The sequence below is a fragment of the Camelus ferus genome, chromosome 2, assembly GCF_009834535.1.
Source record: "Camelus ferus isolate YT-003-E chromosome 2, BCGSAC_Cfer_1.0, whole genome shotgun sequence".
Classification (NCBI taxonomy): Eukaryota; Metazoa; Chordata; class Mammalia; order Artiodactyla; family Camelidae; genus Camelus; species Camelus ferus.
In genome coordinates, this window is record NC_045697.1 from 81,309,904 (window position 1) to 81,325,310 (window position 15,407).

General features: G+C 34.3%; 1 protein-coding gene across 1 annotated transcript in view; it reads right to left on the reverse strand.

The window, feature by feature from the left end:
- LOC102522315 (N-deacetylase and N-sulfotransferase 4) overlaps positions 1–15,407 on the reverse strand; it is a 231,680-nt gene that overhangs the window by 188,685 nt on the left and 27,588 nt on the right. Inside the window, 2 exon segments of the mRNA XM_006185523.2 lie at positions 8,303–8,440; positions 8,442–9,526. Coding sequence (XP_006185585.2) covers positions 8,303–8,440; positions 8,442–9,281 — 978 coding nt within the window. The 5' untranslated portion in view covers positions 9,282–9,526.

A 15,407-nucleotide genomic window follows, 5' to 3' on the forward strand; every position in this document is an offset into this window, starting at 1 on the left:
GTTAATGACTAGAAGAACCAGGATTCAGTCCTGTTCTCAAAACCAGTGTTTTTAAATTTTATTTTCACCTACCAATGAAAATTTTGTTTTCACCTACCAATGAAAATTTTGTTTTCACCCAAATCATCTCCTTCAGTAAAACATATGCTCATGTTCAGAAAACAAGCAACTTGTATTCAGATCAGGTTAGTTTGAGGTAGACTTTTAAGACTGGGTTAGAGTATCTTCCCATCATTCAGTGTCTATGCTAAGAAAATAACTCTGTTTCTCTGTTTAGCAAAGAAAAAGACTAATCACCCATAAAGAAAGATGATTTTAGATCTTGCTTCCATTGCTGCTTCAGAAAAGTTAACTGACAGTCTTTTTTTTTTACTGCAGGAAGAATACTCCATATTGTGTTATTTTGTGTCATTATAATTTATCTAGTTAGAGATTTACATATATATTAATAGAGCAGCTATCCATGAGAACAACCTGAAGACTAGCAGAAAAAGCCCAGAAATAAACTCTACACTTCTATGGTTAATTAATCAACAACAAAGGAGGCAAGAATAAACAATGGGGAAAGGACAACCATTTCAGTAAGTGGTGTTGGAAAACTGGGCACCTACATGTAAAAGATTAAAATTAGAACATTTTCTCACACCATATACAAAAATAAACTCAAAATGGATTAATGACCCAAATCTAAGATGAGAAATCATAAACCTCCTAGAAGAAAACATAGGCAGTATTCTTTTTGACATCAGCCTTGGCAGTATATTTTTGGATCTTTCTCCTCAGACAAGGCAAGTAAAGTGAAAATAAATAAGAAAGACTACATCAAACTGAAAAGATTTTGTTTAGTGAAATAAGTCATCAAAAATGAAAAGGAAGCCGACTGAATGTGAGAAGATATTTGCAAATGATATATCTGAAAAGGGTTAATATTCAAATACACAGAAGAGCTCTCACAACTCAAAATGAAAAAAAACAATCCAATAAAAAATGAATAGAAGACATGAATAGACATTTTTCCAAAAAAGACATACAGATGGCCCATGGACACATAAAAAGATGTTCAACATTACTAATCATCAGGTAAATGTAAATCGAAAAGAGAATGAGATACCACTTCACATCTGTCAGAATGGCTATCATCAGAACAACAATAACAAGTGTTGGTGAGGATGTGGAGAAAGGGGAACCATTGTGCACTATTGGAGAGATTGTGTATCAGTGGGTCCACTATAGAAAATAGTATAGAGGTTTCTCAAATAATTAAAAATAGAACTACCATATGATCTAGCAATTTCACTTCTGAGTATTTAGCTGAAGAAAACAAAAACACTCATTCCAAAAGGTATATGCATGCCAATGTTCATTATAGCATTAGTTACAAAAGCCAAGATATGGAAGCAGCCTAAGTGTCCATCAATAGATGAATGGACTAAGAAGGTGTGGTATATATGTACCATGGAATATTACTCAGCCATAAAAAATGACATGAGTGGACCTAGAGGGTATCATGCTAAGTGAGATAAGCTATATAGAGAAAGACAAATACTGCATATTCTCACTTATATATGGAAACTTAAAAAAACAAAACAAACAAACAATGCAAACAGATGGATAGATACAGGGAACAAACTGCTGGTTGCCTGACAGGAGAATAGTGGGTGGTTAGGTGATTTAGGTGAAGCAAATAAAGATGTACAAACTCCCAATTACACAATAAATAAGCCACAGTGATATAATATGCAGTATAGGAAATATGATCAATAATATTGTAATAATTCTGAGGACTCATGCTTACTAGACTTACAGTGGTGATCATTTTGTAAAGTATGAAAATATCAAATCACTATGTATCAAACCTGAAACTAACTTAATATTATATGTGAACTGTATTTCAATTTAAAAAAAAAAAGAAGAAAAAGTTAATGGATGGAAATTATCAACCCCAGCAGAAAGATGGAGAGCAAAACTCAGAGTAGATATAAAAAAATGATGGGTTGAATGAAAGTAAAATTCAATACCTATGACAGCTTTAACATTTTAATCTGTTATCTGAATAATTATAATAATATATTCTAAGCTGCTGCAAGATTCTATAACCAAGGTGCTTTCCTCTGTGATAATTTAATATATTTTATAACATACTGTGTATTTCTACAAGGAGTATAAAGGAGCAAGTTTTATTTTGTTTTGTTTTTCTCTTTAGTCATGCTTCAGATAGGAAACCACTTTGTAGTATATTTTGATGATTATCATTAACAACAACTTTCACTGAAGAGCCTTATTATAATCTGAGCCAATTAATTGGCTAATTAATTAATCACTATTTGTATAATCACAGAGAATGGCAAAATATATAAAACCAATTGGAAAATACCCCCCATGGATATCCCTGGGGCTTTTAAAGCATTGTTCATAACATTTAAGGGCTCTAATTGGGGTTGTTTTTTATTTTACTGGGACCTGGCCAGCTTGGTTGCTTTTACCAAAATGTTTCTAACATTTTCTCTTTCCCATGGAGACAACAGCTATATCTTGAGTAACAAAATGGAGCTCCCAGACTTTAAGTCTGTTCTTCCCCTGGTGTATCAAGAGATTGCTCTCTGCTCAGTAATTACCTTATACTGTGAACTAACAAAGTGAGCACTCAAGTTAGTGTCAGATCCATTCCTATTTAGCCTGTTTTGAGTGCAAATGAATTCAGGGAATGTCTAATCATAAATTAAAATCTCATTTGCATATAGAAAACTTAAAAAAAAAAGAAAACCCTTACTTGGTAACAGGTCTTGTTTTAAAATATGCTTCATAAAGAAGTAATAATAATTGACTGAAATCCAGAAAACAGGTTTAAATGAAAGTATGCCTCTAAAATCCATTTTTTCTAACAAAAAAATAGACATTCACAATAAACAATGTCATCAAGAAAAAAATAATACATAAAAACTAAGTAAAATGCTCTTAGTAGAACATAATTGTTGGGTACAAGAGCTAAAAACAAAGATTTAGCTTCCTTGTTCATTTAACACTTAACTTCTATATATTACTACAAATTTCAGGAATATTTATGACATTTGGTACATCTCACAGTCATGTTAGGAGGGGGTCCTATTGCATTTCTTATTAATCAAGGGGTCATAAATGAGAAGAAAAAAATTCAAAATTATAGATTCCAGACGAAAGATTGTGCCTTTTCTGCTGCACAAACATACTGTTGTTCCCAGTCAGGCATTCCTTTAATTTTATTTTTCTGAGGACTGCCAGTACTTACTGAAGTCCAGGCTTTCTTCTTTATAAACAATGAGAGGCTAAGGGGAAGGCTACCATCTTGGTACATGCGATGAGTTTTCTTTGTGTGAAACTAACTTTTAATGACCTAGGATTTGTTCCAGGGTATCCAAGATGATGCATTCAATCTGTTTTTCTTCTTCTTTGACTCATTTCCCTTTAGTGATCATTATGAAAATTACAAGTATTAAGCTTGATGATTTATAAATCTACACTGCCACCTCTGATGGTATCCAAAATCTATATTTACCTTTTGAAATGCCTGCATCTAGATGTCCCACGTTAAATTGTTAGGTCTTAAACCAAACTGCTCATCTTCCTAGCAACTTTTCCTCTGCCTGATTCTGCATATGTTACGGACATACCCAGGCTAAAAATCATGATGCTACAGCATCTCCACCTTCTTTTCTGCTCCTTCCTTGAATATTTGCACAAGTCCTGTCAATTCTACTTCTGTCTGGGTGTTCTCAATCTCCCCTTTCCATCCTGACTGCCACCAAGCTAAGCTGAGTCAATCCAACAGGCCAGGCTCTGTCCTAGCTTCTTCCACTCCTCTCATTCAGGGCTCACCATGATACTAAAAATTGTGTTGCTTCCTGTGGTGCTACAGATCTGCAATCTCAGAATTAGAGAGGTTTTCAGCCATATTCAAGGTTAACTATTAAGTGTAGATGCCCAGACTGAAACCCAAGCACAAGCCATTGTTTTCTAAAAGAAAGCTCACACATCCAGGACAAATAGTCTGGATTTGCTCTGCCATTTACTAGCTAGATGAGTACCTTAATATTGCTAAGCCTCATTTTATTCATACAGAAAATGTACAAAATGTTTCCTCTTAGTATTGTCATATTAAATGACATATTACCCATTAACGATTAGCCCAGTGCTTAGAGTCTATTATTAATTTGGACTTCAGGTTCACAATGTAGATTTTTTTCCCCCTAGTTTTGCAACTGACTCAAAATATACATATCACTAGTTTTGAGACAAAGCCCAAAACTATTATTTAAGTTACTATTTTCTAAAGTAGTAAGCCAATTCTGAGACTAATTAATTCTGCACTCACCAGTTAAAAACAGTATAATAACTGTCAGTATAATATTTTCAATTATGTCTAAGGTTGCTTATTACATATGTTGGGACATAATTAGATGTATGAGGAAAACTATTTCACCACCTGCTTTTGGAGTTGACTCATGTACTTGAAGATGCTAAGTGACAGTTAAGGCCAATGATTATTCAAGGACTCAGTTTCAGTTTAAAGTGAAGTCACCTTCTACATGTGTCACCTTCTCACAGGAAGTTGCTGCTTGAACTATCTTTTGAAATATGGGTAGATTCAAGGAAAGTATTTCAGTCAAGGCATGGAAGCTGAGAAAGGAGGTGAAAGTAAAGATGAGCAGGCAGTCACAGAGGAATGAATACACAGTGGGCTAGCCTAACAGAAACAGTGTGTATTGAGAAGTAGTAAGAATAAATATTGAAAAGGTAAATTAAGCAGGATCACATACTTAAAATAAGTTTGGATTTCTCAGGCAGATAACGACTTAAATATATCCTTACATACAGTAGATGTTCAATAAATAAATGGATGTATTTCTTCAAGAAGTGTAGACATATAAAAATGCTACTAATGATGTTTCGTTGCCAACAGAAAGAATAACGACAGGTCAACATGCCTGAGTAGAGAACCAAACTTACTGGTAGCATCAATAATAAATCTGATTTTGCTGCCAGTGTGGAAGCTTACATTCACCATGTTCACGATTTTCAAAAACCTCATTGAGAAAGAGCATTTATTCTGCCTTAGGGAAACTATGAACAAAGAACATATTTTCTGTATGCTACCAAAGTTTTATGTACAGTACCAAGTGTTCCAACCAGGGGTAAAACACTGTCCACAGAAATCAGGTTATTGGGCTGCAAGGAAACTTTTAAAATTAATTTTTTAATTTTTAATAATCAGGAAGGCCCTTTATTATTTTAGATTTCTCTAAAAATGCATGCTCACTGAACTGATACCACCTTCGGAATGAACATTACCTACATATAATTAAGATCATAATGAAAACAAGAATTGCTTTCAAGACCAAGAAAGAATAAATTCGAGTGTATAAGAAATTCCCCTAAATAGCCTAAGGTCATCTTGCTAATAGAGCTTTAGATATACAGGAAGTATTTTGGGATTGCCTTGAGGACCACACTGAAATATTACCAAATCAAAATGTGGCTATATTTTCTGATTTATCCCTAGTTAATATTTCACAATTTTTCAAAATATAAATTAGTTTTTAGAAGTTTCTATTCATTAATTTTTCTCTCATATCGTGAGTTTTTAGATACACAATGAAATTTTATTAACAATTAGATGATAGTTACTGAAACTGCCTGATCTTAATTTTGCCTGATTTGGAAATGGACAAATTAATTTCTGTCTCAGTAGCTTTGGTCAAATGAGAGCATGATGAAATAAGATAAAGCATGAAAATTTCTAATAAAACCCCCCCAAACCCCAAAACTAGGTATGTTACAGTTTAAATCTGACAGAACCATGCAGTGGAAAGAATACGGACTTTCAAATTCAGTTAAACAGCTCATATTCTTTTCACTGCATCAGATTCTGTACATTAAAAATGCTGATTCTTTAGCACTGTGATCCAGAATCTCTATCTCAAGGTGGGTAAATTGGCTCAAATAAAAATATGCTACTACATTTTTGTCCATAGAGTGCTGCAGACAAGGCTATGTTTGAATCTGCTGTTAACTGCTCCCCGCTCCCTGCTCCCAATCTAACTGTGGGAGTGGCCTGGGGTGAGTGGCACACATAATCAAGAATTTTCAACCATGACCCTCCAGCTTTCCTCAATTTGTTCCACTGGGGAACAAAACACTTGTACTCTCAATTTCGGAATAATACAGAAAAATGTTACTAGATATCCAGTACCCTTCCTCTAGAAAATTCAGGGCATTTTTGAAGGAGGATGGATTCTGCTCATCTACCTGTGTGTAATGAAATGTTACAGCACCAGGAAATGAACATGAGGATGGAGAACTGGGAGTATGCAGAATTTCTCTACACAGAGAATCTGATTCTCTCCCACAAAATCATATTTATGGAAAAAACATTAGTCAAAATAGAAATCAAATGCCAAAGACTAGAACTATTATTTTTATATTGAAAACCAGTAATTCCAATTGACCTGTAAGAAACCCAAGAGGTTAATAGACCTCACTCCCTACAAAGTTTCTGATATTCTTTGATTAATACTTCTGAGAGAGAACCAGAAATAACATCTGAAGGGGTAGAAAAGAGTATTTTCAGTTAACTTACTCTGTGTGTGTGTGTGTGTGTGTGTGTAGGACTATACAATTAGTATACATATGTACACACACACACACACACACACACACACACACTCAACTTTACTGATTCTTTATCTGCCTGTGGCATTGCTCTAGCCTTTGTTAAATTTCAGTATTCAGTTATTTTGTTTGGGGTTATGTCACTTAAGAAATCATCAATAATCCTGTATATTATTTGAGTAGTGGTGAATAGCTCTTTGTTATTCTATAGAGAGTAAGTGAGATAGCTGAATTTGAGTGGGAAAATTTTGTTAGAGTTATAAAGAACTTTTTCAAGCAATATAGTTTGTTAGACTGACATCGGGAAACCTTCTCTTTTCAGGATTTCAGGATAGGAATCATTTAGAGAGCCGTCTGAAGCACATGACCTTGCCTTAAGTTTATGATTTTGAAATTAAAATAAAACTAGCATTTATATTAATTAAAAGGAACAGTAAATATGAGAAACATAAGGGAGAAAAAAAAGAGAAATCTAGATTGAACTCCAGAAATCCCTTTACAACTATGCCCAAAATGAAATTTTTGGATCCCAGTTAAGTGTTTCTTCATTTAGTGGCTCACTAAAAACAGTTTCTTGGTCTACATTTCCTCTGAAGATTTTTAAAAAGTGAAATTATTTTACTGGTTTTAATCATATTTTATTATAGTGGTCATAATATGTTAGGATAAGGGGAAAAAGCTGTTATTTTGAAGTGGTATGAAGGCTTCATCTTTAGAGGATAAAAAGACTAAACAGCAGAAATTCAAAAAAGATGATATGATCGTAGCAATCTTTAGTTCCTTTATAATTCTAAGCTGTGTCCTATTATTTTTGTTTCTATGTTTGCTAAAATTATTGATTCACAGAATGAATTTAATTATACATAAAACAAGATAGACCCAAGTGAGAATGTTGAATCAAGATGATAAAAAAAGGAATTATTCTCAGAACTACCTACCTAACCCAGCAAAACATATTTGGCTTTTTCTTTATCTAATAGCAATCATGGGGTAAATTTGTTATCCTGCAGTCAATTTGATCATAACCTAGGAGCGATTCCAGTAACTCTACTGTTTTACACAAAACGATATGATAATAGAGATAGTGATGGAAGCCTCCTGAGGTCAGTCCAATACCACATTTCCTGTAAAACTATTTTTTGTTCATAGCTATATTTACAAGTGTATGAATATTTCATATAGGCAAGAATTATGCTTACTTGAGGTTGCAGAAAGGTCCTGGGTTGCTTCTCCATCTTGTATTTCATACACCATTGTCAAACCCAGGTCGGGCAGGAGAATAGTTAGTCCAGCCCAGTGATAGGTTTCCATGCCTCTATTAGTCTCACTGCTACAAACTGCAACATGTGCAGAGTAAAGGAGGCCGTTTCTATGGGGGGGCTAGCTGGGATGGGCAAAGCCTAGGAAGAGGCAGGGGGATTAAATTCAAATACTCTTTGGAATATTTAATTCAATGCTCCTCTGACACATCTAAGGTGTAGCTGAGGAATGGATAAGGCTTAGTTCAAGTTTTTTATTTTTAATGCTTATTTTATTTCAAACCTACTGACTCTTAAAGGTTTGAGTAATTAAGAATATAAGATATTCAAAATTATATTTTATCAATACCACAAAGTCAGTGAAGAAAAATCATGATGTTATTTATAAATGTTCTTACCTTTACATCTTTGACATTCATCCTTGTTCCTTCCTTCCCAACAAAGATGTCATCAATGTCCACGAGGATGTATCTGTCCAAAGACAATGTCAGCCTCTTCCCTGACAAGAAGGAGATGGCATCTATGAAGATGAGCTTTGTGCAGCCAAAAGTTCAAGTTGTTGCCAAAAAGTACTCGCTGAATTCCATCATGAAGCCCCAGATCCTGAATCACCGTCGCATAGAGTGGTTTGCCAGACAAGGATAGAAGGGGTTTTTCCATCTGTAACTCAGTTAAAAGCACAGGCTGGTAGGTTGAATGATTATAATGAAAAATTGTCCAGTCCTCCCCAGGAAGAGGGCCTTTCTCAACTTTGGGGGCTTTGGTAATATGCAGCAAAGGAGACTGAGGGTTGACAAAACAGTCCTTTAGAGCCAGATTATTGAAAAGGTTTAATGGAAAACCTTTTAATTGTGTACTTGGTAAGCTGTTCTCATTGGCTTTATGAAAACCAATTATACTAACACTGTATTCCACACAGTATTTTTCTAAAAGCTCTCGATTCCATGAGTCCATGCTAACATACTTCAGAATATTTTCATAAATAACTAAAATATATTTCCCTTTGCCATTGTCTGTAAGAGGAGGTATGTCTCCCTTGCCGGGGGCAATGACCATGTGGTACTGAAATCGGCTGGACTCCAAGATAGCTATAATATCTTGACCAAGTTGAGAATATTGGCTCTCCACAAACAGGAGGACAGTAGGATCCGTTTTGGATGTATCAATAGGTTTAACTGTCTTCAGCTCCATTGATCGATATGGTAGGATTTTAATGTCAGTACATTCTGCTTCCGCAGTGGTTTCAATAAGAGTCATTTCCTGTTTATAGCCAGAGTAGAGGAAATAGGCAGAAATGACAATGCTCAACAGGCAAAAGGTAGCTAAGAGAACAATCAGGGTTCGAAAACTTCTCCGAAGCTTCACAATAAGATTCATTTTTTAAAATACTGCTTTGGAAGCTTTTTCCAAGTTCTTTTCCTAAAGTGCCATTGTGAATAAAGTATGAGATGGTGCAAATGCCACTTTCCAAAAGTTCATGTAACCATTGCAAAACATGTAAAATGCTTGAAGGGATTGCAAGCAAGTTACAGCTGGAGGGCAGTGGACCAGGAGGGTAAAAATTGAAGAGATTTTGAATATGGCCAACACCAAAGATTGCTGTAGGGTCCTTTAAACATTATCTGAAAAAGATGAGAAATAATAAAGACTAAAACAAAAATAGAAATATAAGTATTTATGTGTATACATATGCTAATATATAGGAAACAAATATATCAAAGATAGTTTTAGTGTGTTAATATGCTAAAATATTAATAGCCTGATGTTTTCAGTCTAGATTTTACTACTTAGAGTACAGTAGATTTTTTTCATGTCCTCAAGAATAAGGACGCCTATTTGATTTTGCCAAAATGTCCATATATATAGAAACACAGATTGAGATCATTTTTCAAACTAGTCACCTCAAAAAACAAGACATAAGAAAAAAAGCTTAGTGTAAAATGGTAATTACCACAAGCCTTGCTTCTACAAGGCTGGTAAACATTATATACATTATAGAATCAGGAAATCAGGCATCTGTGTGGGGGTTGGAGCAGTGGAACCTGCTCTTCAGTGTCTACCAAGTTTTCTGGAATGCCAAACTGAGGGAATGATTTTGCCTTAAGTATACAGTAGTTACAGGGTTTTCCCTTTAGTGGCATACTCTTTTCTGAAGTCACAGGATGTCACTTGGCCCTCTTCATCATAACAGCCAAAATAAATAGGATTTCTCCTCCATTCTTAGAAGCAAAGTGAGAGAGAAGCTATGGGACAAAGAACTAAATGAGAACAAGCATCGTCAGATCTTCCTAATGAAGTAGAGGCCAGGGAGCCTAGAGGAGAAGAAAAACCTTGATGTGTTTTTCTCAAAGCACATACTTCAATTTGGCCAATTTCTATAATCAGAATAAAAATGAGTGTTTCAGTTGTTAATTTTTATCCAACAATCACATGTTCTGTTTCCCTTATCACTTTCTTTGGTTCAAAAGAAAAAAATAAAGAAAGCATTGAAACAGTAACAACAACAACAACAACAACAATCTTTCCCGTATGGCTTCACTACAAATGGACATAATTTTCAGTTATTTTTAGGCATTTTTCTTTGTATGCATGACTCCAATTTTTAGTGAATTTCTTTCTATACAAGTTTTCTTCATTCCCTTCAAAACTGTGTTAGACTACTAATGGAATTCTCCATTTCCCAGTTTGCCAAAATAGTGTCCCTAGGAAAGTAACCAAAAGAGCTCAGATTTTCAATCTGATACCTAGACTTTAAGGTGTGTATTACTGATGCACTATATCATAAAGAATCAGATTAGCATGTTTTATTAGATGAGTCATATATTCTATCATGTTATAAATATTTTACAAGTTTTTAAAATTTTTTAATTTGAGGAATTTGAATAATTAATGATATTAAGAGATCATTAGATTAAATGATTAAATATAATATATTAATACATTCATTTAATACTTTTATGTTCTGAAAAACATTTTTCCTACTTAGCAATTTAAATTTTAAAAAATCCACAATAAGTTGAAATAATGTTTCTGTCTTAGATTTTGGAAAAAAATTTTTAAAACAATCTCAAAAGTCCACAACTTAAAATTTAAAAGTTTACCAAACATAATTCTTCAAATTCTAAACATATACATAGACCTGAATTTTCCCTTTCAAAAGACAATGAATCAATTTTAAAAATCTCCCCAGTGATTTCACATTTCCTTTAAAGGAAAATTAGCTCCACATGCTAAGAAGTTACTAATACCCTGCTATCAAAAATAATTTTTAAGATAATTACTTGCTGTCCAAAATCATTTCAATTATTTTAAAATTCTGTTCCTTTTAAAGAAATTGAATTAGATTTTACTAAAAAGAAATAAAATACAACAATAAAAAGTGTTAGGTTTAGTATAAATATACATAAGCCAATTATGGTCGACCTTCTATTTTTGTGTGTATCTGAAAATGTTCATACAGTAAATTTTAAAAATAAAAATCAAACTAAATTATATACATAATATATAATAAATATTGAAAGATATTTGGAATTTGCCCAGGAAAATTATCCAGTCTTGTATTATATTCCTTCCCAGACTTCTCCAAAGCTCATGCATTTGATTAAAAAACCCATTTAAGGAAACATGGAATCAGTCCATTCCCACCCCCACCCTGCATCACCTCACAAAAGGACATATCAAATCCACATACTCTGGTGGTTTGTTTAGTATTTTAAGAATACATTCAATCAGGAATTTGAAAAGAAGCTAAGTGCACGACAAGGTAATATTTGTTAAATTGTTATCTATTCTGACATCAAAAATATGACTTTTATTTTTGAAAGTACAAAGGATGAGATGTCAATTTGCATATCAGAACAACTCATTCTAATATGCAATAGTGAAAAAGAAATAAAAAAGCATATGGGACTAGAATCTGCCAACCAAAGAATAAATAAAATTTAAATGTGACATTTATTTAACATTAATATGTTCAGAGTTAGAAGAATGATAGATGCACATTATTACCACTGTAGGATATGTGTTTCATTCTTTGTTTGTGTGTGTTAAGTGGATAAATTATACTTCCCATTCCATCCTCCCATCTATTCTTCCATAACAAAAATTGGCCAGAGGAGGTGAGGAAGCCTGGACAATAAAAGATGATATAACAAGAAAGTTCACTTATGTTCTGTGCTTGAAATCGGAGATAGTAGGCATTGTTTGGGATGCCAAAGAGATGTAGTTTGTGATTTGTTTAAATCAAATAGAGTTAGATCGATCAATAGATAGGTAGGTAGGTAGATAGATAGATAGATATGTAGATATATTTGGGGAGGGGAAAATTTTTCCCCCTAGCCCACTTTGTTTTTTTGGCTGGTCTAATGATTAAAATGAAAAAGAAAACACATTAGCAGGAGAAAATCAAATTTCATTTCATTTACATGGAGGTCTTGTAGATATAAGACTTAAGTGACCAAAGCAGGCAGCTTTTATGCCTTTTAGGTAAAGAAATAATAAATTTGTGATGAATTTATAAGACAAGGAAACTTGGGTTTGGCTACTAGTTAGTGAAAAATCTAAGCAGAGTTTGTTTACACAGCCTTTTCCACCCTATCTCTGTGATAAGGATTCTCTCTACCTCCTGGTGCAGGAAGGGTACCATTCACATGGCAGATTTATCTCCTGATTTCTGGAGACAAAGAAGAGTTAGAGTGTTCTTGCACTGGCTACTTCTTAAGTAACTGTAATTCAAAATAATCAATATGCCACTTTGGAACATTTTGGGGCCACTTGCCCTGAGCTATATATATTGGTTTCTGCCCTCCAGTTCCTGGGACAGAGGTCCTAAATCCCTCTTAATTTCCTGGGTGATAGTGAAAGTCTTTTGTTCTAATGAGGCAACTCTTAATGGGTTCCTAGATGAGAGCTGGACACCAGAAAGACCAAATAATAATTAGAAGCTTGGAACTTTCAGCTCAGCCCTGTCCTCTGGGGAAGGGGAGAAGGGCTAGAAATATTGATCATGACTATGAAGGAAGCCTCTGTAAATCTCCCCAAAGTACGAGGTTTGGAGAGCTTCCAGGCTTGTGAACTCATCCACTCACCGGGAGGGTAACACACCCCAACTCCATGAGGACAGAAGCTCCTACTCTCAGGACCCTACCAGTCCTTGCCCAATGTGTCTCTTCATCAAGCTGTTCATCTGGGTCCTCTATCACATAATAAACTGGAAAATCTAAGTAAATATTTCCCTGAGTTCTGTGAGATGTTACTGCAAATAATCAAATCCAAGGTGGGGACATCATGGGAAGCTCCGATTTGCAGCCGAGTTGGACAGCGCTGGAGACCTACCATTTGCCACTGGAGCTGAAAAGGGGAGTGGTCCTGTGGGACTGAGACCTTAACCTGAGGGGTCTGTGCTAATCCTGGTTAGTGTCAAATTTGAATTGTAAGACACCCAGGTGGTGTCACCAAGCAGTGCTTGGTGTGTGTGTGTATTGGGGGGAACCTCATACACTGGTGTCAGGTGTCAGAAGTGTTATGAGAGTGGTAGAAGTGTGACAGTAAAGGAGAAACACACAGAGGGGAAAGTAGGTTTTCTATACACCTGTCTAGTACTGTGACCCTTTAAAAAAATAAAAAAGAAAGGCTAGGCAAAGTGCAAGGGGTAGGAACATGAACTTAAGCATCTTGGAAAAGTCAAATAAGACAATGGAGATTGTTTTAAAAGACACACATATGTTAAATGAGTCATATCAAATTAAGAATATTCATTTAAGGATAATGGTGAAGGCATTAAAATGCTGCTCCAAAAGTCTAAAAACATGTGGCATCTGTTCTTAAAGAGTCTAGGTGACAGCCTAAAATGTTCATTTTACCTAAATATAATCCATTGTGAAGGACGAACCTGAGACCAGTTAGCAACAAATGACACTAAAAAGCGCTCTTAACCCAGTTTCCACTTCCACCATGATGTTGGCTTTTCGTTACAGAATGAATGAGCAACTGTGCGGGTGCCTGAGTAAGTTGCATCTGTGAAGAATTGACATTTCCTTAAGCACCAGATCAAGCAAGTTAAATAGGACTTGATCCCAATTCTGCTAAATCTGCCTTTCACATATTCTAATGAATCTATTGTTAAACATTTGTAAATTTATTTCAGCAACAATCTATCGCAAAATTTGGGCTGTGTGAATCCTGTGCAGACTGTGGTGAGAAATAGAGGCTTTTTTTAAGGTGTGCCTTTCCTTGTTCTCACTCTTCTTCTCTTTCCTTTCTTTTTTTTACTTCTAATCTTCCAAGTGTGACTCAACATCAATGGTAGTGGAATAAATGTCTCCCAAGAATTTCCCTATCTTTTAAGATTAGATACTATGAAGAGATTATTATTTTGCCTATCTGTTTTAAAATCATTCTTTGACTGATTTGCAAACTGTTAGTAGATTTTCTAAAATACAGTCTGCAGAGTCCATTTACCAAGGGTTCTCAATCATTGTAAATTTTTAGTAATCTCTGACCGCAGCAGAGAAATCAGTAAACAAAGTAACTGCAGGTACTATTGTAGTTACTACTATTTTGGGGCAAGAAGGAAATGCAGAAGTAAGCCAGGGGCTAGGAATCACAATTACTGTACACATGACTTTCTTTCTTGAAAGTGATCTGATGAACTATACAGATCATCAAAGAGGCTCTTAAAGTTCAGCTGAAATTGAAAAGAAAAGAAAAAGAAAATATTTACCAGCATTTAGTGAATAGCTACTACTTGCCAGTCATTATGCTACATTTTTTTGCATCCATCTTGTTTAGCCATTATATGTCTATTTTTAAAATGAAGAAATTGAGATTTGGAGTGCGTAAGAGAAATACAGATTACACCACTAATGATTTGTGATGCTAAAGTTCTATTTACTCACCATTGTACTGATGAGAAAAAACAAGAATTAAGTTAGGTGAAACCAAAACTTTAGCAGTTAGCATAATTAAGTACTTTAACCCAGATATCAGCAAGTTTTATTTCAACTCTAAAAATTCAGATATTTAAAGCTATAAATATCTAACAGAAATTCAGAAAACGTCCAGAAGTGATTTGGATCAGCTCAAAAGAAGCTGTGTTGTAAGTTGGGATGAATAAGAATTTGCAATAATTTGACCAACTTTGACGTCTTGTGATACATGGCAGGGAAAATATATTTTATCAAGTATCCTGTTTCTATATGCTTCATGAGTTTTTGTTTGCCCTTAAGAATATTATAAAGAATTAGCTTATACTTCATATTAATAAAGCAGTGTTTTTAATGAAAATTAAGACATTTAACCATTTATTGAAATATATTAATGACAATTTCATTCTTTAGAAGAGAATTCTAAAATTTATAACCATATTTCAAGAGAGATTTTTTTTTAAATTATAGGTCACCGTCACATAAAAGAAAATGAAATAGACCAGAATAGAAATATTGATGTACTTCATGAAGGATAAAGATAAGTAGTGCTTTAGGAAACGTGTTTGTTCATTTTGTG